The sequence below is a fragment of the Capsella rubella genome, unplaced genomic scaffold (genome assembly GCF_000375325.1).
Source record: "Capsella rubella cultivar Monte Gargano unplaced genomic scaffold, Caprub1_0 scaffold_2, whole genome shotgun sequence".
Taxonomy (NCBI): Eukaryota; Viridiplantae; Streptophyta; class Magnoliopsida; order Brassicales; family Brassicaceae; genus Capsella; species Capsella rubella.
This window is the reverse complement of record NW_006238922.1, coordinates 10881683-10909018: the sequence shown is the minus strand read 5'-3', so window position 1 is coordinate 10909018 and position 27336 is coordinate 10881683. Positions and strand designations below refer to the sequence as shown.

General features: G+C 37.1%; 11 protein-coding genes across 18 annotated transcripts; 4 read left to right on the top strand and 7 right to left on the bottom strand.

Moving 5' to 3' along the window:
• Nucleotides 1-22: 22 nt before the first annotated feature.
• LOC17894605 (probable cinnamyl alcohol dehydrogenase 1) lies at nt 23-1983 on the top strand. Its single transcript, XM_023787480.1, has 7 exons — nt 23-127; nt 220-336; nt 404-517; nt 603-833; nt 957-1242; nt 1329-1479; nt 1563-1983. Exons 2-7 carry the CDS (start codon nt 242-244, stop codon nt 1757-1759), a joined length of 1074 nt encoding a protein of 357 aa, XP_023643248.1. The 5' UTR covers nt 23-127; nt 220-241; the 3' UTR covers nt 1760-1983.
• Nucleotides 1984-2226: 243 nt separating this feature from the next.
• On the top strand, nt 2227-4475 carry LOC17894609 (protein IQ-DOMAIN 1). Of its 2 annotated transcripts, none has more exons than XM_023787844.1 (5): nt 2227-2502; nt 2593-2850; nt 3210-3431; nt 3518-3631; nt 3717-4475. In XM_023787844.1, the coding sequence occupies exons 1-5, from the start codon at nt 2437-2439 to the stop codon at nt 4305-4307; spliced, it is 1251 nt and encodes a 416-aa protein (XP_023643612.1). In that variant the 5' UTR covers nt 2227-2436; the 3' UTR covers nt 4308-4475. The 2 variants fall into 2 exon arrangements, with proteins under 2 accessions (XP_023643612.1, XP_006300492.1); XM_006300430.2 differs by having other exon boundaries at nt 2228-2502; nt 2596-2850.
• On the bottom strand, nt 4445-7633 carry LOC17896386 (developmentally-regulated G-protein 2). 3 transcript variants are annotated; one of them, XM_023787845.1, is made up of 12 exons: nt 7480-7633; nt 7147-7277; nt 6964-7031; nt 6685-6761; nt 6402-6582; nt 6253-6309; nt 6068-6142; nt 5806-5925; nt 5465-5635; nt 5179-5292; nt 4871-5041; nt 4445-4791 (listed from the first exon to the last, which is right to left on the bottom strand). In XM_023787845.1, exons 2-12 carry the CDS (start codon nt 7214-7216, stop codon nt 4696-4698), a joined length of 1200 nt encoding a protein of 399 aa, XP_023643613.1. In that variant the 5' UTR covers nt 7217-7277; nt 7480-7633; the 3' UTR covers nt 4445-4695. The 3 variants fall into 3 exon arrangements, with proteins under 3 accessions (XP_023643613.1, XP_006300497.1, XP_023643614.1); XM_006300435.2 differs by having other exon boundaries at nt 7147-7272; XM_023787846.1 differs by lacking the exon at nt 7480-7633 and having other exon boundaries at nt 6964-7014; nt 7147-7204.
• A 212-nt stretch (nt 7634-7845) lies between these two features.
• On the bottom strand, nt 7846-12122 carry LOC17894921. 2 transcript variants are annotated; one of them, XM_006300562.2, is made up of 9 exons: nt 11912-12122; nt 11250-11403; nt 10609-11008; nt 10383-10435; nt 9294-10202; nt 8901-9038; nt 8396-8683; nt 8263-8319; nt 7846-8159 (listed from the first exon to the last, which is right to left on the bottom strand). In XM_006300562.2, the coding sequence occupies exons 2-9, from the start codon at nt 11373-11375 to the stop codon at nt 8004-8006; spliced, it is 2127 nt and encodes a 708-aa protein (XP_006300624.1). In that variant the 5' UTR covers nt 11376-11403; nt 11912-12122; the 3' UTR covers nt 7846-8003. The 2 variants fall into 2 exon arrangements, with proteins under 2 accessions (XP_006300624.1, XP_023643580.1); XM_023787812.1 differs by lacking the exon at nt 11912-12122 and adding an exon at nt 11496-11560.
• A 371-nt stretch (nt 12123-12493) lies between these two features.
• On the bottom strand, nt 12494-13736 carry LOC111832178. Its single transcript, XM_023788546.1, is given in 5 exon segments — nt 12494-12675; nt 12773-12904; nt 12945-13066; nt 13069-13228; nt 13695-13736. Coding segments are annotated over 5 exon segments (498 nt in total). The 3' UTR covers nt 12494-12633.
• Nucleotides 13566-15647, top strand: LOC17894577. 2 transcript variants are annotated; one of them, XM_006301571.2, is made up of 9 exons: nt 13589-13918; nt 14024-14110; nt 14200-14273; nt 14360-14455; nt 14548-14625; nt 14717-14779; nt 14885-15058; nt 15149-15244; nt 15358-15647. In XM_006301571.2, exons 1-9 carry the CDS (start codon nt 13735-13737, stop codon nt 15436-15438), a joined length of 933 nt encoding a protein of 310 aa, XP_006301633.1. In that variant the 5' UTR covers nt 13589-13734; the 3' UTR covers nt 15439-15647. The 2 variants fall into 2 exon arrangements, with proteins under 2 accessions (XP_023643465.1, XP_006301633.1); XM_023787697.1 differs by lacking the exons at nt 15149-15244; nt 15358-15647 and having other exon boundaries at nt 13566-13918; nt 14905-15026.
• Nucleotides 15648-16314: 667 nt separating this feature from the next.
• On the bottom strand, nt 16315-17627 carry LOC17895629 (protein ELF4-LIKE 2). Of its 3 annotated transcripts, none has more exons than XM_023787765.1 (2): nt 17464-17627; nt 16315-16942 (listed from the first exon to the last, which is right to left on the bottom strand). In XM_023787765.1, exon 2 carries the CDS (start codon nt 16908-16910, stop codon nt 16551-16553), a length of 360 nt encoding a protein of 119 aa, XP_023643533.1. In that variant the 5' UTR covers nt 16911-16942; nt 17464-17627; the 3' UTR covers nt 16315-16550. The 3 variants fall into 3 exon arrangements, with proteins under 3 accessions (XP_023643533.1, XP_006302969.1, XP_023643534.1); XM_006302907.2 differs by lacking the exon at nt 17464-17627 and adding an exon at nt 17252-17441; XM_023787766.1 differs by lacking the exon at nt 17464-17627 and adding an exon at nt 17035-17220.
• A 907-nt stretch (nt 17628-18534) lies between these two features.
• Nucleotides 18535-19925, bottom strand: LOC17895472 (2-hydroxy-6-oxononadienedioate/2-hydroxy-6-oxononatrienedioate hydrolase). The gene is made up of 4 exons (XM_006300856.2): nt 19155-19925; nt 18930-19022; nt 18770-18837; nt 18535-18649 (listed from the first exon to the last, which is right to left on the bottom strand). The coding sequence occupies exons 1-4, from the start codon at nt 19893-19895 to the stop codon at nt 18535-18537; spliced, it is 1017 nt and encodes a 338-aa protein (XP_006300918.1). The 5' UTR covers nt 19896-19925.
• A 933-nt stretch (nt 19926-20858) lies between these two features.
• LOC17894584 (germin-like protein subfamily 3 member 1) lies at nt 20859-21725 on the top strand. The gene has a single exon (XM_006302760.2). The coding sequence runs from the start codon at nt 20917-20919 to the stop codon at nt 21541-21543; it is 627 nt and encodes a 208-aa protein (XP_006302822.1). The 5' UTR covers nt 20859-20916; the 3' UTR covers nt 21544-21725.
• A 222-nt stretch (nt 21726-21947) lies between these two features.
• On the bottom strand, nt 21948-22872 carry LOC17895646. The gene has a single exon (XM_006302914.2). It carries the CDS (start codon nt 22655-22657, stop codon nt 22241-22243), a length of 417 nt encoding a protein of 138 aa, XP_006302976.1. The 5' UTR covers nt 22658-22872; the 3' UTR covers nt 21948-22240.
• Nucleotides 22873-24259: 1387 nt separating this feature from the next.
• LOC17896059 (AP2-like ethylene-responsive transcription factor AIL1) lies at nt 24260-26986 on the bottom strand. The gene is made up of 9 exons (XM_023788016.1): nt 26804-26986; nt 26150-26714; nt 25890-25972; nt 25734-25742; nt 25462-25550; nt 25147-25220; nt 24968-25018; nt 24782-24858; nt 24260-24696 (listed from the first exon to the last, which is right to left on the bottom strand). The coding sequence occupies exons 1-9, from the start codon at nt 26943-26945 to the stop codon at nt 24527-24529; spliced, it is 1260 nt and encodes a 419-aa protein (XP_023643784.1). The 5' UTR covers nt 26946-26986; the 3' UTR covers nt 24260-24526.
• Between the last annotated feature and the right edge of the window lie 350 nt (nt 26987-27336).

Below are 27336 nucleotides of genomic sequence, written 5' to 3'. Positions count from 1 at the left end.
ATAAAAAAAAAGGATTAGCTCACACTAATTGTGATCGGTTTCTGATCAGATCAACACCGACACGCACCCGTCTTTGATAGTTTTTTGTTTTTCCGGAAGGAAGCAAAGAAGAAGACGCGACTCCTTGGTATGCTCTCTCGACGCTATTGAATTCGCCTTTGCAGTTTTGCTTCTTCATTTTGTTGTTTTGAAGATTGTAGACGATCCTTGAATTTATAGGTAAAGAGAAAGAATTGAAATTATGAGTTCTTCTTCAGAGAGTGGGGAAAACGAGTGCATGTGTTGGGCTGCAAGAGATCCATCTGGTCTTCTTTCTCCCCACACAATCACGCGCAGGTTTGATTTATGATTTAGTGATCCCACTTCACTCATTCTTTGATTTGACACCACGATGTTGATCCAGGTCTGTTACAAATGACGATGTTTCACTCAAAATCACACATTGCGGTGTGTGTTACGCTGATGTTATTTGGACTAAGAACCAACATGGAGACTCCAAGTACCCTTTGGTTCCTGGGTATGTTTTAAAAAACCAAACTTTTGATCATTTATTCATCTTACTTGGTTGAATTGATATTTATTTAGTGGTTTTCTTCTGCAAGGCATGAGATTGCTGGAATAGTGACTAAGGTTGGGTCTAATGTTCATCGATTCAAAGTTGGAGACCATGTTGGTGTTGGAACCTATGTTAACTCCTGCAGGGAGTGTGAATACTGTAACGAAGGACAAGAAGTTAATTGTGCAAAAGGGCAAGTTTTTACTTTCAATGGCATTGATCATGATGGCTCTGTTACTAAAGGAGGCTACTCCAGTCACATTGTTGTTCATGAGAGGTTTTTCTCTTGCCATTTCATATTTTTGAAATTTATGAATGCCTAAAGAGTTTTTAGTTGTAGTAGGAAGCAAATGATTTCTCAGTACTAGTTTTCTTGTGTTTGATATATTGAATACAATAGGTACTGTTACAACATACCTGTAGACTATCCCCTGGAATCAGCTGCACCATTACTCTGTGCTGGAATCACGGTTTATGCCCCTATGATGCGTCACCATATGAATCAACCTGGTAAATCTCTAGGGGTAATTGGACTAGGTGGTCTTGGCCACATGGCAGTTAAGTTTGGCAAGGCTTTTGGACTCAGTGTGACGGTTTTTAGCACCAGCATTTCCAAGAAAGAAGAAGCTTTGAGTCTGCTGGGAGCTAACAATTTTGTTATCTCGTCTGACCATGACCAGATGAAGGTAGAAAGAGAAGTTTTTGGAAATCTTGTGTTCATCAGGAATGGAAACAAAAACTTAACTTGGGAATCTATGATCTATTCTTGCAGGCGCTAGAGAAATCTCTAGACTTTATCATTGATACAGCATCTGGTGATCATGCCTTTGATCCTTACATGTCTCTCTTGAAGATAGCTGGAACTTATGTCCTGGTTGGTTTCCCACGTGAAATTAAAATCAGTCCTGCCAATCTCAATCTTGGTATGTTTTTTTTTCCAAAAAAAAAAAAGAGTCATTTTTGTTACACACTCTTGTAGATGCTGAAACCAAAGATGTATGGACAGGTATGAGAATGCTGGCGGGAAGTGTAACCGGAGGTACCAAAATAACTCAGGAAATGATAGATTTCTGTGCAGCTCATAAGATTTATCCAAACATAGAGGTGATTCCAATTCAAAAGGTAAACGAAGCTCTTGAAAGAGTGGTGAAGAAGGACATCAAGTACCGTTTCGTGATTGATATCAAGAATTCTCTGAAATAGAGATACGTCACTCATGTATCTCTAAAAGTCTATAAACCTTATAACTGATACTAGAAAACTCATTACAACAGGTACAAAATAATGGAGTCTGTAAGAGAATAATACTCACTGGCCACTGCTACAATCGTGTTATTTGTTCTTTTGTTCTGTTTTTGATTGTTTACAAAGAGTTACGGAGTGAAAAACTAAGACGCAAGAAATAAAGGGGTCATTTCATAATTATATCTATATATATATGTACCTAGCGCAAATAAAGGAAGATTATTATCACGCGAGGCATGAGAGAAGATAAAATTAATGTATTTTTCCGACGTACGAGTCATACATTTATGACGACGAAAGCGAGATGTCAATATTACCGTTAAATTAAAAAAATAAAAATTTCTCTTTTTTTTTTTGGTCTTCCTTGCTTGCTTGCCCAAAAAAATTTCAAATTTCAAATGCTGCTCTTCTTTTAACAATTGCAAACTTTTTGTCTGCTTCATTCTGCAGGCCACCAATATTCCCATAACCTTTTTCTCTCTTCTTCTTCTTCTTCATCCTCTTCTCCCTGAGAGAATTTTTTAACAGATATATTCTCGAATCGACCTTTCTCCTCCGGATCTGATTCCAAAACCAGTGAAAGTCTTCAACTTTACTTCACATTTTGAAGAAGAAAGGTTTCAAAATTTGAGCAAATGGGTGGCTCTGGAAATTGGATTAAGTCTCTGATTACTAACAAAAAACCCATCACTGATGATCAAGTAAACCTCTAGAAAAAGCTCTCTCCTTTTCTTACACTCGTTGATAAATCTCTGTTTTCATCTCTCAGTAGCTGATTCTTTTGTTGTTAGCAGGATAAGAACTGTAAGAAGAAATGGAAGCTGTGGAGGACTTCATCAGAAAGCTTAATTTCTTCCTCAAAGGGTTTCAAGAGCCGTGGTGGTAGTTACGGGACTCCTTCACTGGGCTCAGATCCGCCGTCTTTCTCTGCTGACGACTCTTTCACGGCCGCTGTTGCTGCTGTTATCAGAGCTCCACCGAAAGATTTCTTTCTTGTTAAACGAGAATGGGCTGCTACACGGATTCAGGCCGCCTTCCGAGCTTTCCTGGTTCGTCACTGTGACTATATTACTAGCTCTTTGCGTCACTCTTCAAAAATTGATTTAACTTTTTGCTTGAATCTCATTTGGTTTAGTGATCTGTTCTCATTGGTTTTCACACTATGATTCTGAGAAATGATTGTATACGGAACATAGAAGTACGAAAGAATTAAGACCATCACTACTTAATGGATCCTTAAGACTAAGTTAGCAGCATCTGTATACAATTCTTTTACAAAGTTAGAAACTTTAATCAATCGTCAACACTTAAATGGATTCTCAAACTAAGTTAATTCATTTGATTAGGTCTTTCTTTTTTTCTACTCTTGAGTTTTTGTGGTGAATGTTTTTATGGATGCGTTTAACAGGCAAGACAAGCACTGAGAGCTCTGAAGGCGGTGGTGAGGATTCAGGCAATATTCCGTGGTAGGCAAGTCCGGAAACAAGCTGATGTGACACTAAGGTGTATGCAAGCTCTTGTTCGAGTCCAAGCTCGTGTACGAGCTCATTGCAACAGGGGGCCTTCAGATGTACAGGAGGTTCAGAAGCCCTCTGATCAACTAAAAGATGATCCTGCAAAGCAAGCTGAGGTAATGATTATCAGATATGAATTCTGAGATTAAATGGGACTCGTGGGAGACTAAATGTAAATACTTTGTAATGATGTATTGTTCAGAAGGGTTGGTGTGATAGCCCGGGAAGTGTAAATGAAGTGAGAACGAAGTTACAAATGAGACAAGAAGGAGCAATCAAGAGGGAGAGGGCTATGGTATATGCCTTGACACACCAGGTAATGGACTCAAAGGAAGATTACATTTTGAGAATTTAATAGCTCAGAGCCATTTGTGTTTATTTAGTTTCTCAAATTTTGATAGCCGAGGACGTGTCCAAGTCCAAGCGCCAAGGTGAACAAACAAGGGAGTATTAAAAAGAATAACGGGTCGTGCAAGAGCAGTCCGGGTTGGAATTGGCTTGACCGATGGGTTGCAGACAGGCCATGGGAAGGTCGGTTGATGGAAGGGCCTACAAACTCATCAGAAAATGCAAGGAAAAGCGAGAGCAGTATGTCTGAACATGACACAGTTCAGGTCAGGAAGAACAGTCTAACAACCAGAGTTTTAGCTAGACCTCCTCCAATGTCATCATCTGTCACGAGTTCTGAGTCATCATCTACATCTCAATCCCCAGTTCCCTTCTCGGGAAGTTTCCTTGAAGAAGGAGGGTACTACAAAAAGCCGAGCTACATGAGCCTGACACAATCTATCAAAGCTAAGCAGAGACGATCAGGGTCATCATCCTCTTGTTCCAAAACACCGTTTGAGAAGAAACAGTCCATGTCTTACAACGGAGATGTAAATGTAAGGCGTAGTGCTGGTTCAGATCCATTGAGCAACCAGTGGACTGATCTATACCCACCAGCTCAAGTAACAGGGAGACATATGTGGGCAAAGAGTCAGAGAGGCTAAGCAATCATGCCGTTAATCACTTCAACAGCTTGTTGGTCCCAGGAAACACATACACGGAATATAGATACAGAAGCAAATTCTGTTTATCTTTTTACATATGAATGTTAAAAGATTTAGTTTCAAGACTACAAATGTCGTTGTTTAACCACCTGGATCATTTATGGTTTACTTCTAATGTTTCTGAAACAATATGTTTGTATCTCTTGTCAATATGAAACCAAGATTAAAGCTTCACTTCTAGACAAGCTTCACTTCTAGACATGAAAGGCGTTTTCCAAGAACATGGTTTACATATGAAATGGTGACTAACATACTTTCCATTTATTCTTCAAGTTATGGTTCAAATTCACATGAATTCTGTCTTAAATCATCAGGATGATTAGCTGCCTTATTGCTTAAGCGGAGCTTTCTTCTCTCGGTCTGCAATTCTAGCTGGTGTGTTTGAGTGTGACTTGAACCGTCCCCTTCCTCCTTCTTCTCTCACCTAAATATCCGACAAGGATCACTTGATAAGTCATGCTCATCACGAGACAGAGATCAGAATAAATTTTGTGCTTGTGTACCTTTTTCTTGACGATTTGAACAACATCTTCATCCTCAAGATGATGAGAAAGACCACAGTGTTGAGGGTAGTGTCTAGCGCTTGTGCCCCAAACCAGTGCATACTTCATATCCTTCACCAGAGTTCTGTGGACGTGGTTACAGAAATCTTCAACTGTGCAGCCACCTCTATCCTGAGAAGTAACAGAAGGTGAAATAAAATTTGACCACCACAGATGTTATAGTGAAGTAACCCATGGTAATCAAATTCTTATCTATAAAAAGTAAGCCTAAAAATCCACACGAGCAGTGTCAAGGATATTATACTTACAGCTGAGAGGACAAAGGGTTCATCAAAATCTGGTTGCTGGCTTTGAGGTTTAGAATAAACTCTCACAAGTCCCATTTCGTCCCACATTCTTGCAAGTAGTCTGTCTAAGTTTAGCTGTTTCAAGCAACACCATCATATACCATTTAGATCAGTGTGTTCGAGTATAGATACTCACAGGTTACAGACTATACAGGATTCATACCATTATGACGAAGCTAGAAGCCTAGAAATACATTGTATTGGCTATTTCTTTAGTTACTACGCTTGCCAATATAATAGAACTTGCCTTTAGATTGCAGCTAATAACAATAGAATTTGGTTGCCGTGCTAGCCTATCAACGTCATCGATTCCAACAACATCTATTTTGTTGTAGACATATACACACTTGATGTATTTTCGGTTGCCTTCAATAACATCAATAAAGTCATCCACGGTAGCATCCTCACGAAATAGAACCTGCAGTATTCCTTACTAAACTCATTGTACATCTTTCAGCGAAGCAACAAAATCTAAGATTTGAAGTTATATGGTTCTACTCCTGACTTTTGGGCAAGAGAGGCTAGGAATGATTATTGTTCGAAGCTGATTAGAAGAAAAAAAAATAGAATAAAGGTAGACTCAAGTACCTCAGCATTGTGAATCTTGTATTCATGCAGAATTTGATAACAGAGCTTCTCATCAATGCGAGTTAAGGGTGCAGTAGTGTTGAAAGAAATTCCCCCTGTCTTCTTCTTCTTAAAGTATATCTGTTCAAACAGAGAGAGTAAAACACCACAAAATGGTAGCACAACAGAAGGTATAAAAGGAAAAAAGCAGAAGAAGCGAAAGAGAATTAAGAGTTTAGATTAGAAGATAGATAGGGAGACCATTGATAAAGATAAGTTTTACCTGTGGAGGTCTTTTGTTTAGACGCAGACCCACTGCTTCAAGTTCCTTGGTCAGTATTTGCCTGTGACCTTCACTCTTAAACGATTTTGGAAGAGGAAATAGTAAGATAAAAATAGCAAAAGCGAGAAAAGAAAAAACATAAGCATCAAACAATTTGCATAACTATTCAAAACCATAGTTCTTACTTTTGAAGCATCAAGAACCATCAACACAAGGTCTGAAGACTTTGCAACAGCAATAACCTGGGAAACAAACAGTTTGAATCTAAGTTCATTTCATAGTACGTATTCCTTACTATTGAGTAAAAACGATAAGAAATCAATTGGATTTAAACCTGTCTCCCTCGTCCCTTTCCTTCTGAAGCACCTTCAATAATCCCTGGAAGATCAAGCAACTGAATTTTGGTGTCATTGTAGTGAATTACTCCAGGAATGCATGTAAGCGTTGTAAATTCATATGACGCTGCTTCAGAATGTGTGCCCGTTAACATTGTCAAAAGTGTGGACTTCCCAACACTACAAATCACAGCCACATACCCAAATTTGGCTATCCAAGTGAGGGACTCCAAAGTTAAAACAAATAGATATACATGGATGTATGTTAACTTTAGATTAGACCTTGGAAATCCTATAAGTGCAACACGTCCATGGCCATACTTTGTAACTTCAAAACCATCTCCACCTCCACTGGTACCCTATTAAGTAGATTTGCATGACATTTGAAAAACAAGATCAGAGTTGAATACTGAACATATAATCTGAACTCTGCTCCAGCTATATGGAGCAGAAGTTTGTATACTACAGCTATAGACATCGTAGACAAGCCTAGTAACAAAACCCAAACGTTACATGCAGAGGCAATAGTGATTAAAAAATTCTTCATAAAAGTTGCCTTACTTTTGGAGGCTCTAACAGCTGTGTTCTAAGCTTCGCAATCTTTGCCTTGAGCTGACCAAGATGATACTCTGTTAATCATATGTAACAATATTTTCATTTCTTCTGCTTTCTTTACAGAGAATATATGAAAATCAGTGATGAGTTTCATTTCTATTCTACACGTTCTGTAATGTAAAGAGAAACCTGTAGCTTTATTCTTCTGTGTCCGAGCCATCTCGGCTTCAATCTCTTTAATCCTTTCGACGATCCCCATTTTACTTTCAGAATATACTGCTACCAATTGCTGAAGATAGGTAAGGATTGAGGTATCTTCACTTGTTCCAGCATCATGTAAAAAAACCAACAATAATCAGACTGATTGTTGAGAAGAAAATCATAATAAAATCACCACTTAACCATTGACTCAAAAAGACACAAACTTTAAACAGGGGCAAGACGAGATGCATCATCTAAAGAACTTCCACAAAAAAAGAATAAAGCTAAAATAAGTAACATATCCAGCAAATGAAAGCTCACCTGTTTAGCTACCGATCAAACAACTACGAAATGCAGATTACATAAGAGGCTATGCAACTTAGCCTTCCTTATGATTTTCGGTAGTAACAGAGCGATGTCTCTGCAGATTTAGCAAAAAAAACCATAAAAGATGGAAGCTTTTGAATGAAAAGGGACAAAAGTTTGATGAGTGATGACGATTGGAGGATGGTTCTAGAGAAAGCAAGAGATATACGTACAAGTCTGGGTCGAGAATCATCTCCAAGAAGTAATGGATCGAATACAAAAAGGCCCAATTCAAGTCAGAGTCAAAGGCAGAGTTGGCATGAGATCATCATGACTTCCATGGATATATATTATAGAGAAACCAATTCAAGACACAAAGACTAAACTTAATAGTACCTTCCTTTTATATATAAACCACAAAGCTTGCTTAGAAAGTTACAAGTACAAGTCTACGACTGTCATCATATCTCACATATGTCGCTCCCTTACTTTGGTTGCTATTTTACAAAAAAAAAAAAACCAAAAAAAAAAAAACTCAGCTACAAGATGTCGGATCTTGTTTCCCTTTCCCTTCTGTTGCTATCTCCACCAACTTTGCTTACCGGTGGAACCAGAGATTGCTTTTCCACGAGTTCCCTTACCCGTGACAGAATCTGCATAGGAATGTGCATAGACCCATGTTTCTTGAGACTTCCCTGGAATCACAGCAGTATATACACAACTAAGCACATCCAAGTTCTCAGCAAAGGAAAACTGCAGTTACAAGTTAAGGAGAGAGAGAAAGATATAGAGAGGTACCATGCTGTTTGAGGGACTCTGAGCAAAGCTTGCTTTCAGAAGATTTCGCCATTTGTCCTACAAAACAACAAGATGGTTAATCCAAAGCCTTGATTGATAGGATATGAAAAAGAGAGTTAATACATTTAATTACCTTGAGATCTACAGAGGTACGATATGAATATGATGAAAAGGAATGCTTTTTTATCTCAGACCACTTCCCAGCTCCATATTTTGATACACCCTCGACTAGTTTCGTAACTTCAGACAGAGTCCAAGCTCGATGGTGCTTCCTTCTAAGTGCACCACCTTGCATGATTGTCACGTCCATGTTATTATTGTCATCCGAGCTATTTCCAGAGGAGTCTATGTGCTCTGGCTCTGTGTCTTGATCAACCTCACTCAGAATAGGCTCCTCGTTGTTCTTGTGACTTGTAGCAACCTGCATTTGCAAACCAAGAATGCAACGAGAAACTATGTCATATTTCTGGAACACCAAATTTATCTAAAATAGCAGATAGATAGTAAATGAAATATAATCTTAGTCCATCTCTAATATCTGCAAAGTAGGAAATGAGGATGGGGAGACTAAGAAAATTCAAAATATTTTTTGAAAATAATCTTTGATGGATAGAACCAAAACGATAGATAAGTCTTACCTCTTTTTGGACCGGTCGGGAAGCAGACTTTACCACCAAATCTTGCTTCACAACCTCATTGTTTAACTGAGATGGGGTCAAACTGAAGTTACTCTCTGCTGGACTAGCTCTATTTTCCAAACAACTGGAATGACAATCCTACACAAGGTTGCATTATCCTAAATTAATCCCGACTTCATCACCAAAAAAAAAAATTTACATCTTGACTTAACAACAAATCAAAATAATGGTCAAAAAGTAGATCACTCATTTTCTTATATTCCCCATCTATGCTTCTTGACATAGAATTTGGCACGTGACATGATAAGAGGCACTACCTAATAGGGCCAAATCATTGGAAACCTTTTTCAGTTCAAAGAATATGAGATTGTGTAATGCAACAAAGAGACATACCATAAGAGCCATAATGTTCTCTCTTGGACGGCTTCTTCGGACATGAGAAACATATGGAACCTCAATTTCAGATCCAGCAAGAGATACCATCCTGGTGACAGCAACTCTCTTCCCTGAGGAGACACTGATAGACCTGACCTCAGGTTTTTCGGATAACCTCTGATCCTTTGATGGAATCATTGACTTGTCATTTTGCTGTTTTTCATCTGTTTCAGATAGTTCTTCAATGTATCTTCGTGTAGGCTTCCTAACTCGTTTTGCAGCCCTCTGTTCACTGGAATAATCCTCACTAGCATAATAGTGGTCAGAAGCATTCACATGATCAATACTCGATGGCGCATCTTTCGGTTTAGCAGCTCTTACATCATCACCCATATCCTTGCTAATGACATTAGTCATAACATTGGACTTCTCTTGATTCCCAACTAACTTGTTATCTTTTATTGTCAAGTTAGTTGCTGGTACATCACAAGAATTAATAAGTCCCATTGCAATCCTCCTTTTGAGCCAAGTCTTGTCCTTAACAGTTGTCTCACGGCCAAACGTTGCCCTGAATGTTTCTTGAAGTGCTTTGATCGGTAAATTGTCTAAGCAGATATCGCCTCTAACTCTAGAAAAATCAGGTTTTTGAGCAGTTACAGACAATGCAGTTTCTTTGGGACTAGCTGCTGCATTTGAGCATGGTTCAATCATATCAGGTTGATTCATATTGCATTCATTCTCAACATTCGATGATAAAGAAATGGGTTCTTGCAACAAGGCTACATGGTGGACTTGATCCTCCTTATTAAATGTGTCTTCATTAGAACACTGGATGTTAGCATCTGAAGGGGTAGAAGGCATCTGAGATCCATGTACATTGCCAAGCCTCTCATCCTGTTCGACCTTTTGCAGCATCTCCCCATTATACTGCAAAGATCTCAAAGATGAAACAAAATCTTAGGAGTATGGCCATCTGACTTGCGGCAGATTTCTTTTGAAAACTTTGACATTAAAACATTAAGAATCGAATTGTAGAAGTGATAGTTTGTCAGAAATTACTACTTTCAACATTTGTGAAGTGGGACTGACCTCAGGTCGAAACTTTACCTGGTCTATATACGGTGGCACATTATCAGACTGCAATAACCCTGAATTCATAGCTGAAAGAATAAGATAAACCCATATGTAAGTAAACAATAACTGAATATAAGACAGCAGATGTGGAAACCGCAGAGACATATGCACATTTGGGCATATATCAATAACAGAAATCGGTATGAATGTGATTTTAAGTAAGAGAGTCTCAACATATAAAGACTTATGGGAACCGAACCTTCTGAATTTTCAAACTGGGACAACCCAGAAGGCATCCCTTCAGCTGAAAGGTAGCATACAGTCTCACAAGAATCTGATGCAATATGCATATTTGTCTCATTGGCCTCCAAATTTTCTTCATCGGTTGCTAGGTAGCCTACAGTCTGACAAGCATCTGATGCAATATGCATATTTGTCTCATTGGCCTCCAAATTTTCTTCATCGGTTGCTAGGTAGCCTACAGTCTGACAAGCATCTGATGCAATATGCATATTTTTCTGACTGACCTCCAAATTTTCTTCATCGGTTGCAAGGTAGTCTACAGTCTGACAAGCATCTGATACAATATGCATATCCGCGTCATTGACCTCCAAAATTTCTTCATCGGTTGCAGGCACTAGTCTCCCATCTCCTGAAACCTAATCATTTCCATAAACCTAACATAAGATTTTGAAAGTCTTAATACCTATAATCATAGTAGATAAATTTTCCAATTCCAGAAGATGCAAAACCCTCTTAGAATTTTTGTTTTGCTGGTTATAACTTGGAAGACGTTCACAGAAGTAAGAAGCCACACATGGAAATCTTAGAAACAATATCAAAACAATAGGAACCACTATAAGAGAAACATTGAAAAAGAATCAATTTTATAAGCCATACCCGGACAAGCTTATAGGCAACAGGATTTCCAATCTGATTTGATGAAGAAAAGGGTGTGATCCTTGTCTGAGCACTGCCTTCAAACATCTCCCTGCAGTCCTCAACAGTTCCAACCACAGTTCCCATAGCAAATCCAACTTTAAACACACACAATCTGGAACAAGGAAATAAATTGATAAACGAAAAAGTAAACCAGAGTCCTATATATAACTTGATCAAAGGTCCACAGAGGTCAGAAATATATACAGAATGTGTAGTCCAAACAGATTACTATTTGCAAATTTACATATACCAATTGACAGCATCTCTGCAAAAACCATATATTATCAAAAACGGATTCTCATGTCAAAATAACAGCATCAGACGAAAACAAAGCAGTCCTACAGTGATAAGTATCTATAATCAAACAAAGGTGAGTCCTTTGAAGAGGAAAGGATAGCACTAAGTATACAAAAACTAAAAAGACTAACAATTTGAACTCCCCATCTTAAAAATTCCAAGGAATTCAGAATTGAAAAACAGACTTTTGCATTCTCAATAAAAATTAATTGAAAGTTTCGGTGTATTCCATCGAATTTCCAATAAAACACAGATTACAGATAAAGAATGAAATCAAAGCTTCATAGTACGGGAAAAAAAAAGATGAAATTTATCATGCTTACCACAGGAAACCAAGTTTTTCTCGCCGGAGAGTGACAATTAAACAGCAAAAAAACCGATTGAATTATACTTTCCGGTAACCTTGAAGCGTCGGAGAAGAAGTCATGTGGATTCGTCTTCGATGGTTTCAGAGGAAGAAGCTTCTCGGATTAGCAAAAAAGAAAAAGGTTAAAGAAATTTGGGAAATTTTTTGGTGCTGCTTTTATGTTTGGCTCTCTTTAGGCTTTTTATTTTCCAGAGCTTAAGAGCAAATTAACAGGTCTCGGACTCCAAAGCGTTTTATTAACTCAAATCTTTATTTTTTTGTGATTTGGAATCCGTATGTTATGCAGCTTGGTCCGATTTTGCCACGTCAGCAAATAGCTGCTGCGAATAACTGAATATGCCAAAACAGCGTAAACTACGTACCGTTTTGGTTCACGTGTGCAAGGACGCCGTGTCGGGTAACATATCTAGACCAGCAATGAGACATTCATGGAGTTGTTGAGGTGGGTGCTTCACCATTTTTGTTAGTCCAGATTTAATTATTGTTTTTACTTTTTAGTTTTAAACTTCCATTGTTTAGCGCAATGTAAACATTTAACAAGGATAAAGGAAATTTTGTACATGATACTAATAGTATAGTATGAAAAACAACTTTGGTCTTATACAGACAATTTACAAGCATTTGTTGCTAAACAATGTCCTTTGATCCTTCAAATCTCATTTTGGACTTTACTCTTCCTTATGATGTATGAATGGAGGTTGCATGCGTTGAGGAGGAGACCTGTTTCTCCAGCAACAATGGGAACTTGAAAAGAGAACAACTAAACACAAACACTGAAACACATCATGAGGGGTAAGCAATAATAGCAACAAGTTACCATTGTACTAGTTATGTTGGAGTATATTAAACAATGTTGTGGAACTGAGCAGTTAGCATCAAACACATCGTAAATCTTCAACTGAAATCTGAAAGTGCAATCGAAAAGAATTGTCATAGAAAAGTTTAAATTTCCAAACAGATTCTAAACCATCAGCATAGTAGAACAAATCAAAAGTCAAAGATGTAAGGTGCTTCCGAACTCCCAAGAACTTGGACATAGATAGTTCAGAGAGACTATAAACTCCATTTTCATTATAAGCATTGTCACTGGGTCCTTTTATACCATCAAATCTGGTGTAAGGATTGAGTAGAGATGGATCAATGCTAAGAAAACTAGCAACAATCGAAAGGCTTTTTTAAAAAAGAATATGTCATTGCTTCCTCGAAGTAAAGAAGCAAACAACAAAATCAAGAAAGATATAGTCGGATGAATAATCTTTGTGATAAATGTTTCCTATTCTAATTGAGTTAAAGCATTCGAACGAACATCTCAAAGCAAAGAACGAACTACTAATGCAATCTCAAGGTAAGAATTACTAGCTACATATCATAATATTACTAGTGAGTAAAGAAGTATAGAGCTAATCAAACGAAAACATTTATAAATAAAGAGACCCATCAAAGACATAAGGAAAAAGTGAACAAGAATTAGAAACTAGCGAGCAAACGTTTTTTATCAAACTAAGAGGAGAGCCTCAACCTTTATCTTATCAGCAGAAGAACGTTAAAGATAAGGTTGGGAAATGTAAGGCCTGGACTTTAAACACCTGGCACGGAGATAAAGCGCCACAATAATGTTTCTTTCTTTCATCATAAGAAAGGCTTTTTGGTAAATTATCCAGGTTTAGAGAACCTCTTACTCGTCTAGAGGGTTACCAGAAACCGTTAGGAGATCACAGTAGTGGTAAGAGAGTAAGGACTGTAAGGTGAGGACGAAACCTTATCTTTGCAGTTGCAGACATGGCAGGTACTTCTCTACCTTCATCTCTCCTCAGCCAAGGACCTTCGTTACTCTTCTCTACTTCGAATCAGGTCTCAGAAGCTAAATGTGGTTTTGTGATATCATCTGGAAAACGTGGTCTTGTTCGTTGTTTGGCTAAGAAGAAAATCAGTTTTGTCGATCAGATTCTCGATTATATCGAAGGTATCTTCAATTTCATGGAAAATTGAATTTAGGTCTTAAAGATGAAGCCTTTCGTCCGAACAAAAAAATTGAGACTTTTTACCGTACTGTTGTGTCTGTTTTAAGGCGGTCCGAAGCTTAGGAAATGGTATGGAGCGCCTGAACTTCGGCCAAAGGATGGATCTTTAAGTGGAGACGACGATGAATTTAAAGGTATCACTAAAAGGGTTAAATTGGAATCTCAGGACTTGAACATAACTCTAATCTGCATTTTTCAATGTCATTTGGAATCCATAAAACAGAGGAAGAAGATAATGATCTTGATGGAGACAAAGACGCTGTTTTTGTAACGGATGGAGACAGTGATTTGGGTCAGGTGAGTGTTTCAGGCTTTCATAGAACCATTATATATTGGGTGCCAGCAAGATGAAACTGAGAACTGTGAATTCTTAGCTGATGTAGATGATTATACTGCAACTGATTGTGAAAGGGAGTCGAGTTAAAGCACTTGTGAAGGATAAAAGAAAGGCTTTAGATGCCTTTGGAGCTTATGTTGAGGTTGGTTCATTGAATATATATTTAGTACTCCTACTTCTGTCTCTGTTTCTCTTTACTTTGACAAACATTCAACTTACATTCAAACTGTGAAGTTGACGTCTGGAGATGCAAGCGACGAGCGTTTCTTAAGGAAAGCTTTTAAAGGCGTTGGTGCAATCATATCCCCAACTGTATGTTTTAACCAAACCCTTCATCATTCGTATTGGTCGACTTGTACATTTTTCTGAAACATTGAATTGAAGATTTCAATTTTTCCTTTAGGAAGGTTTCCTATCTAATGTCAAGAGTTTAAGAGGTGTGAAACATGCAGTTCTCTTGTCTCAGGTAAGGATACATACATGGCCATGAATTTACCTTTGTCATTTTCGGTTTCATATTATGATGATTAGAGTCTTGTGTCTTTGAGATCATAGTTTAATGAAGCTGCAGTTGTCTGTTTATGAAAACAGCGGTGGAATTCAAGCTATGATGAATAACAAAGCGAAAAAACAGGCCGAGCAAGATGAAAACGCTGTTATATCTTCGAATGTCCCTTACACAATCATAAGAACAGGCAAGCTGGAGAGCAGTCCTGGAGGGAATCAAGGCTTCAACTTCAGCGCCGTAAATTATTCATATTTTGATAAACTGACAAGACAAAACATGTGTTCACTTCACTGCTTGGTTTCAACAACATTTTTATGAATGAAACAGGGTGCTGCAGCTAAAGGAAGCATAAGCAAGGAAGATGCTGCTCGTATATGTGTTGAAGCTCTAAGTGTGATCCCACCAACAGGGTTAATATTTGAGGTAGATAACATTCTTTGCTTTTCTAGGGAAAAAAAAATGTTCATGTTTTATTGATGCTGCATCCAGTACAAAGAAACATTCGTCACTGATGAGGCTTCTTCTGTTTTGGTCAGGTCACGAATGGAGAAGAAGTTGTATCCGACTGGGAAGGACAATTGATGAAAGTGATGCAGAGACAGAGTGAAAAGAAGTAGTAAGCTTCAAAGTGGAGTTGAAGAGAACATCATATTATATACATCATCATTGTCTATCTCTACAACATCTTTCTGTTGATGTAGATAAGAAATTATTTCCTTCATATTTTGATATGGGTCTCAAGAACCTTTGAAAGTCTTAAAATTATAAGTTTTTCCGTCTCTTGTACTCATCAAAGTTATTAATTTTCATTCTCTGTAAGGAGCAACCATGACCATGAGTATCATAGCCAGAATGATATTTTTTTTAAAAGAATAAGAGTATGGAGACCCTACCATTTATAGTTTTTATAAAATATCCAAAAGAGAATTGATAGGAAAATGGATGTGAGCCAAGAAATTGATTATATTAAAGGTGAAGTGAACCAAAAAAGTTGGCTGGATTCTTTTGTCCAAAAGCCAATGAAACAAATAAAGAAAGGGGGAAAGAAGCTTTGTGTTGTAAAACAACTTGAAACTTGTGTAAAAATAGAGAAAAAGATAAGGAATAATAAAAAGGTACCTAACTAAAGTTAAAACTACAAGTCTCTCTTGTCTTTTTTGACTTTAAGGATCATGCAAGCCACAAAGGCAACGAGGATAATCATCTTCTTTTGCTACATCAGACTTTCATGTTTTTCTTTTTGTTGCTTTGATTTTGAGTATCAATCTTACTTCCTTTATTTCAAGCTAATAAGGGTTCATATGAACATTGCTAAATTTTGAGTTTCTACACCATAAAGATGGTTTACACACTACATCATTTGTGATAACCCTTTTGAAGTGCATAAAGATGATTAGAGAAATTACATTAGTCCAAATTAAAGGTCTAATTATTAACTTGTCATAAATGCATCAGTTGGTGGCAGAACTTGAATTTCAGAGATATGTCAATTCTAAAAAGAAAAGAAAAACATCTTTTTATCATCTCAGAATCAAAGACATAAACATTATGTAGATAACAATTCAACAGAGATTACAGAAGCAAAACTGTTGAAGACACTTAAGAAAACACACAATATTAATGTCATACTCTTGGACAACAACATCATTGTCATCAGTCCTTAATCCACAATCAAATTAGCTTTTGAATCTACATAATCAAGATTGGTATTTTGTCGTTGTTATGTTTGTTACCCGGATCTAAACCTCTTCTGGTTGTTGGCCTTGCCATCAGATTTAAGTGTCCCAGTAGATTCCCCTTCGGATGAAGCATCGACCGATCTGGCGAAAGAATGAGAGAGATTTCCATAGAGACTAGCCACAGTTCTGATGTTGTTATTGAGCTCTCTTATCAAACCAACATTTCTACCCAAGTGATCGGCTTGTTTGGACACGTGGTTCTGATTGATCTCGTTGATCAAAAGCCTGTTCTGATCAAGAATGTCTTGAACTTGAACAAAGCTCTTCTGAAAATTCTGCAACACCTTACCGTCCATCTGGTATCTCTCTCCAAATCCAGAATACACATCTCCTTCCATTCTTGATTCCATCAAGCTCAAATCTTGATTGCTCTTGTTCAAATCTACAGACAACAAAAGGCATACCTTTTAATATTAGGCAATATAAAAAAAAAAAACTCACATTTAACAAGTGTTTATTTCTTCTTCCGTTGACCTTGTCTATAAGCTCTTCATCTCACATCACACAAAGCAAAAGATACAAAAAAAAAGAAAAAAAAAAATCTATATATTTTTCAGTTACATTTCAATATCAAGAAACCTCAATTTCGGACAAAACATCAAACACGTTTTCAGGGAAAAGGAGATCTATATATAGATTAAAAAAAAAAAAAAGGAGAAGTAAGTAGTATCTGTTCTATAAGTAGCCTTACACCTATATAGTGAGATAATCTCAACAAAAGTAGAAACCGATTCCATAAGATTCATAAAAATTCTGTAAATTTATAAGACCCAGAAACCAAAAGAATCATATCTATGAACACAAAAAAAGTAAAGCAAGATTTTTTTTTCCTAAAAGCTTGATTACATACAAAGAATAATAACCAAAGTTAGATTTTTTCTGCTCTAAAATTCGATTTCTTACCTTTGGAAATTAAAAAAAAAAAAAACAAACTCCGTGAAGAGGTGACCACAGACAGAGAGGAGGAAATCGAGATTTATTTTTCTCGGGAAAAAAACAAGAATCTAAAATATATATTTTCTTCTTCTCGAGAAAATAATATGACAATTATTGGAAAGCAAAGAAAAAAAGAAAGAAAAGGAATCTACTTGTCGTCTCTAGACAAACAGTTTGAGACAGAGAGAGATTTGAGGGGAATATATATAAATGTTCTTATCTTTTTTTTTTCTCTTTATAATATAAACAATCCTTTTGGAAAAAAATAATAAAGATTTTTTTATTTTTGTACTTACTTCACTCTGCATCTGTAATATGCAGAGTTATGGAGGTTAAAGTTGTGCCACTGTCAGACATCTGGAGCGATTTTATTTTGACCCGACCCGTAACTTTTTGTTTTTATTCTTTACTCCTTTTATATATTAAACTTACTAGTATATTATAAAGGATCTTTTTCTAATATGGGTCAGATAAATTAACATATAGAGTATGGATAATTAAAATCTTTAAATTATTATTCAAAGTTTTATTAGATTGGATTTAAACACCTTTTAATTCACACTAACGAGTATTTATTTGGATTGCCCTGCGAGTTTCATGAAGAGTGTGGGCCGTTATGTCATAGCGATAAGCATATGATGGTGGTCGATGAAGTAAATAGAGTACTTTGGTTTATAAGGCCCGGGTGCCCATGCTCGCGTTCACGCAAAACTCTTCGTTCTTACCTAAGAAAATGCAAACGCCACCAATGTCTCCAGTGTATGTAACGCTCGACTCCTTTGTCAATATCTTGTCTTTTTTTCTTTTTGGGGGCAAACCAACAATATCAATTTCTGGACTATGCACAATAACTTGGAATACAAGTTCACTACCCCCAAACCCCAAAGCATTATGATTAGACTATGCAGTTTTGTTGGGATGTTATGTTAATGCACGTAATCTCTCAGCCTTTGACTGCTACTTCCCCATTCAGTTGAAAATTTTGTTGATCATATTATTTTATGAATATATTTGTTATGTAAATTTAGTTTACAAAAGTTAGGGGACAGCTAAAACAAACGAGAGAATCAAATTGTTAAGAGTAGTTGGTGCTTCTATGTTCACACCGTGTCCAATTTCCTTCAACACCTCTAAACTTGAGTTTGGCAAATTCCTGTTTGTGACAAAAAGATCACATAATCATATTACTAAGTTAACTTATAATTAACAGACTTAATATAGTGAGAGATCCCTACGAATTAATTTGTTATCATCACAGTGTTAAACTAGTTACCTATGCAGACGACGTCCATGCTCCAAAGGAAACACCTGATCCTTATCACCCCAAACGATCAACGTTTTCTGAATATTTAACACCAATATAAATAATTCTATTATTAAGTATTATTCAGCTAAACAAACTGTTTTATTTGATCAAAAAGTTGATTAGCTACCTGTGGTATTGCAAAGAACTCTTTCTCTTCTTCTCTCTCCAGCAAATTCTTAGCTAGATCAACAAGTTCTTGTCGATTTGTCTCATACATCACCTGAGAAAAAACTGGAACATTAAGGGCTTTTCTGCAATTTTATAACTTCTGGTTTAATTTTTAAACAAAGATAATTTAGGGGGCAGAATCATAAATACACAAAACAAAAACGAGTAAAGAGGCAGAGCTTACAGCGATGAATTGGGAGAGGATGAAATCTGGAACCCAGTCAAGAAACCTGAGACCTGTATTCATGGAAACCCTAACTAACAACCTTAGATCTCTCGGGCTCCTCGGAACAAGAATCTCCGATACATCTCCGCCGTGTTTTTTCATCTCCGTCATCTTTTGCTGTTGCGTAAACCCAACGCCACTACTCACAATCACCAACCTCTCGATCATCTCCGGCCAAATTTTCGCGATCCGGTACGCTACGAACCCTCCGTAACTGATCGAGTAAACCGAAAACTCTCCTCCATCACCACCACCACAACCCAGCCTCTTCAAACCTCCGACGATACTCCTCGCCTGAAACTCGACGCTCCGGTCGGTGTTTCTCGAGTACGATTTCCCGAAGAAAACGAGATCGGGGATGAACAGATTAAACGATTTCGATAGATCTGAGACCTGATGAATAAACTGCCATTTCGAGTTCCCTCCGTAACCGTGTAGCATGACGAGGTTAGGCCGGTTGATTTTCCGGTGGCCGGAGATCCAGAAATGTAATGTGGTTTCTCCATCGTTTAGATCGACGGTGATTGGTCGGAGGTCGCAGAAGACTAGGAAATATAAAGATAAGAATGTATCGGCGAGCTTGATCAGTATCGGGTAATCGACATTGTCGAATATACACCAAATTAGACTCTTTAAGAGAGTTATCGCGATGGAGACGGAGCGACGGAGCATATGAAACACGAGTCTCATTGACGCCATTAGAGTTGGTTTGATGATGATCTTCTCACAAAAAAAAAAAAAATGGTTGTGTTTCTTCTGCATGTGTGTCTGTCTGTTAGAGACAGAGAGAATTAGTTTTGGTCAAAATTAGAAAACAGAGCCGTTTTAAATTCTCTCCCGGTTTATTCCGGTCCGATTATATCGAGTGGTTTCACCCTGTAAAATTCAATTGCACAATCTTTCCCGCCAAAACGTCACTTATGGGCCAAAGCCCTATTTGTTTTAAATTAAGGCCCATAGTACTCTGTAGTCTGCACTGCACACATTGTGTTAGTCCACACATATAGCCAAGAAAAAGAAGAATCATTCTAAGAATCTTTCTTGAGCTTTTTCTTTTTTGTTTTGTTTTTGTCAACATCTTTGTTAAGCTTCTTCTGGCTGTCAAATAGTGTCTTTTAATGGTTCACCACATGTGCCATTGGTCCACATTACATTACAACACATACGTATCCACATCTCCTCCTCGTATTCTCTACATCAGCTTAACCCAACTTGTGACAAAATCTTTGGCAATTGGCTCATTACTCCAACTACCCCCAAGTAAACGAGTGTCTTATCTTCTCATGGACTTGATTTGCTCTCTTCTACTTACTTGAGAGACAAGTTAATTCTGCAATACGCTTGATGTCTTTTTACTTTGTCTACTCACTGTTCTTCTCAAAATCCTGGACGCCGCAGTCAGATTCGACCGGTTTCTTCCATAAGAAATTAAAAAACCGGGAAGTTTCTTCATCCGTAATTAATATCAATGTCAACATCATCATTAAGATGACCAATGATGCAGAACAGGCAGGCAAAGAAAAGAGGCATTTTGTTTGTTTCTAAGAGTGGTCCTTGTTCTTGGACGTTCATAATGGTTTCCAAAAGCTTATCTCCGTCTTTCCAATGTTCACCACACAGTTTATCCACCAACTTCTCTATATAAACACAGAGGAAAGAAGTGAGAGAGGAGTAGAGAAAAAAGAAAAGAAGAGAGTTGTTCCTAAACCAACCATTCAAAATGATGCGTATTATCTTCCTCTTATCTCTCCTCTTTGCTCTATCCAATGCCTCTGTTCAAGACTTCTGTGTCGCAAACCTGAAACGTGCTGAAACCCCTGCGGGTTACCAGTGCATTCGTCCCATGCATGTCAAAGCTAGTGACTTCGTCTTCTCAGGCTTAGGCACTCCTGGAAACACTACAAACATCATCAGCGCTGCCGTCACTCCCGGTTTCGTTGGTCAGTTCCCAGCTCTGAACGGTCTAGGCCTCTCTACGGCTAGACTTGACCTAGCTCCAAAAGGTGTGATCCCAATGCACACTCACCCTGGTGCCTCTGAGGTTCTCTTTGTCCTTGATGGCTCCATTACTGCTGGGTTTGTCTCCTCTGCAAACGCTGTCTACCTGCAGACGCTTAAACCGGGACAGGTCATGGTTTTCCCACAGGGCTTACTTCATTTCCAAATCAACCAAGGAAAAACTCCTGCTGCAGCCTTTGTCACTTTCAGCAGCGCTAACCCTGGTCTGCAGATTCTTGATTTCGCACTCTTTGCTAACAATCTTCCCACTGACCTCGTCGTGGGTACTACTTTCCTTGACGCTGCTACAGTCAAGAAGCTCAAGGGTGTTCTTGGAGGAACTGGTTAAAAGAGACTTGGAACTCCTTGACTAAAACAACAACACATGTTCTTCTTCTTTTTCTCTTTGATGGATTCTTGTCATCTCTGTTTTGTGTTCCTTGTAATTCTTCAAAACCTGTCAACGTAATTACATTGTATGTGAGCTTCTTCTTTTTTTATCATATAAAATCCTGAGTTGGTCACACTGCTCATAACATTAGCTCTAAACTTAACCATTGACCTGAGTGAACCTTCCAATATAGGAAAAGAAACAAAATTATGCTAACTTTAAGGACCAGACTCTCACATGGGTTCAGTGGTCCCAAATCCATAAAGTTTAGATCGGTCCTCTGCAATTATTCTTATAAGATATGTTTGACATTAGAACCATACAAAAAGGAGACATCATGACTTAGATCTACACAGCTGGGAATTAAGAACACAATGTCAGTTCTTGTTATTTCTGACAAATTTTCCAAAAATGTATCATCAATTCTGAGAAACTTTATCAACTCTGCATTGAAACGACAGGTTCCAGATTAAAACAGAACAACTACAATACTTAGACATTCTAAACAACAACTTTGAGTTGCAGCCAAAAGACAATAAATTTACAGATTAAAAAAGGACCAAAATTGAGATGACTTAACTCCAACCCGCAATGCTCTTTTCAAGAAATGACTTAATGAGCTTTAGAATCTCGTTGTTGTAGAGTTTTGAACTTTTTAGTGTACATCATTGATCTTCCGGAGAAGCTGTCTTCTTTTGAAAAGCAAGAAAGCAGCAACAAAAACTTGCAACGCTGCAGCTACACCGGCGAAGAAAAGCCCCACCATCTTCCCCGTGTTCATCCCCTTCTGCTTCCTCCGAGGAGGCGGTGGATGATGATGACGAAGGTGATGGTTCCTTGACTTTCTTCTCTCTCTCCATTTTTTCTTCCGGTGATGATGCTTCTCGTGAATCGCCTTGTTACTCTCGACGACACTTACTGGAGGAGGCGGTGTAATTAAGGATATAGGAGACGGAGGAGGAGTGATGGAAGGATCTAGTGATTGTGTGTCAACGCAGATAGAAGCAGAGATGAAGTAGAAGAAGACGAAGCAAAACAGAAAAAGAACCAAACTTTGTAATGGCGGTTCCATTGATAGAAATTGACAGTAGGAGAACAAAGTGAGAGTTGGAGTAATAATCTCGAAATTGGGATTTGAGTTTCAAAATCTGAAATTGAAGGGTTCTCGAGTTGAATGAGAAGCTTAAACTGAATCGAATATTGAGAAGAAAGAGAAGTGAATCTGAAAGAACAGTGTAACGTAGATCGTGTTTGTTCCTGGTGTATACTATTTACGTTTTGATAGTATAGATTTAAGCGAGCTGGAACGAACGAAGAAGAAGACTTGAGTGATGATGATGATGCAAGTTTTGATATAACTATTATTTATTTATTTTGAAAGATCCGGTGGGCCGTTTTGGATCTCTTCCTTTTAATATTATATTATTTTATCAAATTAGGCCCATCATATATTATCTCAGATGTGATGATGTATTATTATTATTTGGATTAGCGAATTAACATTATATTAAAATGTGTTCATTATGGTTAGACAATATGTATACTGTATATGTTTGCATTGCACTATGAGTCTATGAGAAATGTGTGATTATATTTTCAGATAAACAAATTTTTTCTTTTCTGTATCTATGATATAGTTATAGCGGACAATATTATACTAATGGAAAATTAGTTTGGGTTAGAGAACCCAACAGATATGATGAATGAGATTGTATATGAAATCCTAATAAAATAGTTGAAGATTCTATAGTAGTTTTAAATGACAATACAAGAATATTGTGTAATAATGGAGGGAATTATGTATGTGCTGAGGCTGGGAGGGGTGGAAGAGACACACGTAAAGAGGATTCTGATGAAATCATTGATCTGTGAGGTATGGAGCCGAGTTAATAAAGCTTACATTGACACACATCTTCGTCATCATCAACAATATATTTAAAGCAATTTGATACACTGTACTCACTCTCAACGTACAAAATACAACATACACAGAGACGGTATTTGTATAAACTACTAGCTACACTCGAATAATGATGTATTCATGTGGCCCAAATTGCATGCGTCGCATATGAGGAATTAGGATTTTCTTTTAATTTAGCTACTTTCCTTTTTCTGGACATTTTTGCATTTTCTTATTTTCTTATTATGGTCGTATGTGCACAATATTACTAATATATATTGTTAGTATACGGTATACATCATACATGTATATATATATATGTTTTGTATATGTATATGTATATGTATATGCATGCAATGTACGTATTGTACATATGCGTATATGTGTAATTGTATCCAACAATATATTTTATATATAGTACCATTATACGAAGGCTTAATTAAGGCTTTGACGGAGTACTCGATTATAAGTTAAGGTGCGGCAATAAATATTTATGTAATTAACTAGCTTGATACGTGTTTGATATTATCCCCTACGCTTCTTAATATAATTGACTAGCTTCGTACGTGTTCAAAATCAAAGGCTTGGACAGCTTCAATCGACTTCGATTATAATTTTAGTAAGTTTAAAGTTTTCACTTTGTAACGCTATATTTCTTAAAAGTACGATCGACCACGTACGCCAGTTAATGCATCCACTAATTCTGTAACACTTTTGTTATTTATGGAGCATAAATAATTGATGCATTAACTGTTCAATTGATTCTATATGGAGTATCGATTCAAACCAAACAATTTTCATTTTTAATTCATGCCGAAAATAATGACATTTAAATCAAAGTATATCATAAATAGCTAGTAATCCTGGATTTTGATAACCTAATTTGCTAAATAATGTTGTATATCTAATTAACTTAGTAACGCGCGTTTAGTATAACGAGAGTACTCGACGAAACTTATTTCTACTATTTCAAACTCATAGGTTCGTCAAACCAACAGTGGGAATAGTCTCCCCGGCGAGAAAGTTTCACGGTGGTTGTTGTCACTGGCCGGTGGTGGAATCACGTTTGGCCTGGTCGCTGTTGGCAATGGCAGAGCTGGAACATATCCTCTTCACGTCATATCTGTTTATATCGAAATTGGTTACAGCGTTTAAGCCTCTGAATTTAATTGCCGCGATATCGTACGCCTCCGCTGCTTCTTCTTGCGTGCCTTCATCAAAGTTAGGACAAACTATATATAATGTATACAATATCAAATGTTATTGAACCATATAGAGAAAGTGCATGGATCATACTAAATGTGCCAAGGTACAAGTCCTTGTTTCCAGCAACTCTTCCAATTCTAGCTTGCCATCTTCCATGCTGATGATGCCTGCATGCGTTATACATCGGTGATCATATATATATGGTTAAATTTTACATGTTCTTTAATGCTCATAGTTAATTTTTTTTTACAAGCTATATATATGTCCAAATCAAACCTTGTAACTCCTCTGTAAACAGAAGCTCCCCTTGAAAACCCACTGCTATTCCTATAATATGGGAATTTTATAACAAAGAGTTTGGTTAATTAAGTATGTAATATAGGAAAGCTATAATTATCGTTATATAAATCAACTAGTTTTCTCTCAAAGAGAGTGATGTTTAGATTGAGAGCTACCTCCTCAACATGGCAACAAATTCTTGCCTATTCATGTTATTGAGTTCCTCGATCTCCTTTTCGTAATTACTCACCTGAAATAAAAGAGGATCAGAACTAAACGCTGATATTAATTACAAGCAGCTCTAACTAATAATATATACAGTAGTTCCATCAAAAGCAGTAGAATAATGACATTAAATATCCAAAATAAGTAATAAATCTGTTATTATTATATATGTTGCATGTACAATACATATATATAAAAAAAACATAAAGAAGTTAGAAGTGGGAGATAGGCTAGCTAGGGACCAGATCGATTGAGATCAAACTCACAGGGAAATTTAAGTGAGTGGTAGGACCCCAATACTTCAGAGCCGCTAAATCGTAAGCCCTCGCTGCTTTCCCCTCATCATCATACCCTCCTGTTATAATAAAGTATATATATATATATATATATATATATATATATATATATTATTTTGCTATTAAATACTTGTTTTTTTTATCATAAGATAATATATAAAAGAGACCACAACTAGGGCAACACGAATTCGACAAAAGGGATCCAATGCAGAAGAGGTTGTGGAAATAAAATTCTGGCTTACCAAGATACACTGTGATTGATTGATCAAGAATGGGAATTCGAAATTGCAAAAGAAACGAATTAAAGAATTGTTAGTAAACCTTATTGATGCATAACATATTATTTGAATCAGAAAATGAATGATTTTATGTATTTGTTTTTCTTTAAAATATATAACCTTGTCTTCCTTTCCTTGTCTGTCCCTCTTTCTTACAGCTATTATCCCATAAGTGAGCTTCATACCTCCCTGTCCATCTATGCCTGTTTACACGCACAACAAATACGCTTATATATGTGTCGACTACATAAGTACATTATAACTACAAAAATAAAATGACATATATACATGCATAATTGTAGCATTCACACTTTTATATATTACGTGTAAGTTTGAGTCATCTACATATCTTCTATTTAATAACAACATAACGTACGCACCTTGTAACTCCACGATACTGCGAAGTTCTTTGTCCGAAACTATCAACCGACTTCCGAGGAACCGGTTCCTTCACCACCTGCGATTTACCATCCAATCTCTTCCGCTTCTCATCTACCTTAACCGGCGGCATAGATACATTCGAGCAGTTAATCAAATCAGAACAAGCGCCTTGGCTCAACGCCAGTGACAGCGTCGAGCCATTGGTGTTTAAACCAGTACTCTCTTCTTTGCTCATATGACTAATGTTACTGCTCGTACCACCCTCTTCAGTAACGTAACTACTCGAGAGTGGAAATGTTGGAGTTCCTTGCCTTAACCAAGATTTGGAATCCGAGACCGAACCGACCCTCTCAAAATCTCTATAATCATTGCTTAGGTTCGGGTATTGTGGTGTAACTACGGTTTGTTCTTGGAAAAAGTAACCTGGTGGGTATAATCCGTTAATCACAGTGGTGTAATCGATATTGGTTTGGTTATGATTCATAGGATACTCGGTTTGATGAGAGTTTGGCACTTCCTCTTCATGATGATGATGGTGATCATGATTAATATTATATCTCCCAACTACACAAAATAATAATAAAAGAAAAATATCAAGTGAGGCCAAGCCAACAAACAACATATATGTGATATATATTTATGTATATGTATACCAGAAGGATGATGTGTGAGAGGATCGGCGAAGAAGAGAGAACCATCGGAACCGTCGTGTCTAAGTTCTTCTTCGTCAGTTTCTTCTTCTCTATCGCAGATTCTCAAATGAGGTGTCAAAGGAAACCCCAACCATTTGTTCATCTTCTCTCTCTCTCTCTACCACAATATTTAGGGTTTCGTGTTTTTATATGGTTTTGTAGTCTTATACATGTGAAAGCATTGATATTAATTTAGCTATATGCAAGGAAACTTGTATTAAAGAAAAGAGGAAAATGTGAAGGAGAAATTATAAAGACAAAACAAGTGGCGGTGAAGTTTTGTCGTAGCATGAAAAGGAAAAGGAGAGGAGGTTTCTCTCTCTCTCTCTTTTACACATTCTTTTTCCGGCCGGCACTTGCATCTGACTTCTCTATAGAGTATTGTGCCCCTCTTTCCCCTCACATCTTTTCGATTTATTTCATTATATATGGACCGAGATACACATGGCTCACTATGAGATTCTTTTTTATAAAAGAATTATGCATTATAAGGT

Coding starts and splice junctions, on each gene's coding strand:
- LOC17894605 (XM_023787480.1), top strand. CDS start 242: ATGAGTTCTTCTTCAGAGAGTGGGGAAAACGAGTGCATGTGTTGGGCT. Junction 337..403: donor CCCCACACAATCACGCGCAG/GTTTGATTTATG, acceptor ATGTTGATCCAG/GTCTGTTACAAATGACGATG. Junction 1,480..1,562: donor TCCTGCCAATCTCAATCTTG/GTATGTTTTTTT, acceptor ATGTATGGACAG/GTATGAGAATGCTGGCGGGA.
- LOC17894584 (XM_006302760.2), top strand. CDS start 20,917: ATGATGCGTATTATCTTCCTCTTATCTCTCCTCTTTGCTCTATCCAAT.
- LOC17896059 (XM_023788016.1), bottom strand. CDS start 26,945: ATGAACAAATGGTTGGGGTTTCCTTTGACACCTCATTTGAGAATCTGC. Junction 25,973..26,149: donor CAGTATCGTGGAGTTACAAG/GTGCGTACGTTA, acceptor GCGTGTAAACAG/GCATAGATGGACAGGGAGGT. Junction 25,019..25,146: donor TTTGTTGCCATGTTGAGGAG/GTAGCTCTCAAT, acceptor CCCATATTATAG/GAATAGCAGTGGGTTTTCAA.
- LOC17896386 (XM_023787845.1), bottom strand. CDS start 7,216: ATGGGGATCGTCGAAAGGATTAAAGAGATTGAAGCCGAGATGGCTCGG. Junction 6,762..6,963: donor AGCTGTTAGAGCCTCCAAAA/GTAAGGCAACTT, acceptor TCTACTTAATAG/GGTACCAGTGGAGGTGGAGA. Junction 4,792..4,870: donor TTCAAATCGTCAAGAAAAAG/GTACACAAGCAC, acceptor TCGGATATTTAG/GTGAGAGAAGAAGGAGGAAG.
- LOC17894609 (XM_023787844.1), top strand. CDS start 2,437: ATGGGTGGCTCTGGAAATTGGATTAAGTCTCTGATTACTAACAAAAAA. Junction 2,851..3,209: donor CCGCCTTCCGAGCTTTCCTG/GTTCGTCACTGT, acceptor TGCGTTTAACAG/GCAAGACAAGCACTGAGAGC. Junction 3,432..3,517: donor ATCCTGCAAAGCAAGCTGAG/GTAATGATTATC, acceptor TGTATTGTTCAG/AAGGGTTGGTGTGATAGCCC.
- LOC17895629 (XM_006302907.2), bottom strand. CDS start 17,306: ATGAATCTTATGGAATCGGTTTCTACTTTTGTTGAGATTATCTCACTA. Junction 16,943..17,251: donor GATTATCTCACTATATAGGT/GTAAGGCTACTT, acceptor TGTTGTCTGTAG/ATTTGAACAAGAGCAATCAA.
- LOC17895472 (XM_006300856.2), bottom strand. CDS start 19,895: ATGGCGTCAATGAGACTCGTGTTTCATATGCTCCGTCGCTCCGTCTCC. Junction 19,023..19,154: donor TCCTCTCCCAATTCATCGCT/GTAAGCTCTGCC, acceptor GTTTTTTCTCAG/GTGATGTATGAGACAAATCG. Junction 18,650..18,769: donor CATGGACGTCGTCTGCATAG/GTAACTAGTTTA, acceptor TGTCACAAACAG/GAATTTGCCAAACTCAAGTT.
- LOC17894921 (XM_023787812.1), bottom strand. CDS start 11,554: ATGCTGTCAATTGGTATATGTAAATTTGCAAATAGTAATCTGTTTGGA. Junction 10,436..10,608: donor CCAGTTTGAAAATTCAGAAG/GTTCGGTTCCCA, acceptor TTATTCTTTCAG/CTATGAATTCAGGGTTATTG. Junction 9,039..9,293: donor AGAACATTATGGCTCTTATG/GTATGTCTCTTT, acceptor AACCTTGTGTAG/GATTGTCATTCCAGTTGTTT.
- LOC17894577 (XM_006301571.2), top strand. CDS start 13,735: ATGGCAGGTACTTCTCTACCTTCATCTCTCCTCAGCCAAGGACCTTCG. Junction 14,111..14,199: donor AGACGACGATGAATTTAAAG/GTATCACTAAAA, acceptor TCCATAAAACAG/AGGAAGAAGATAATGATCTT. Junction 14,626..14,716: donor GTGCAATCATATCCCCAACT/GTATGTTTTAAC, acceptor TTTTTCCTTTAG/GAAGGTTTCCTATCTAATGT.
- LOC17895646 (XM_006302914.2), bottom strand. CDS start 22,657: ATGGAACCGCCATTACAAAGTTTGGTTCTTTTTCTGTTTTGCTTCGTC.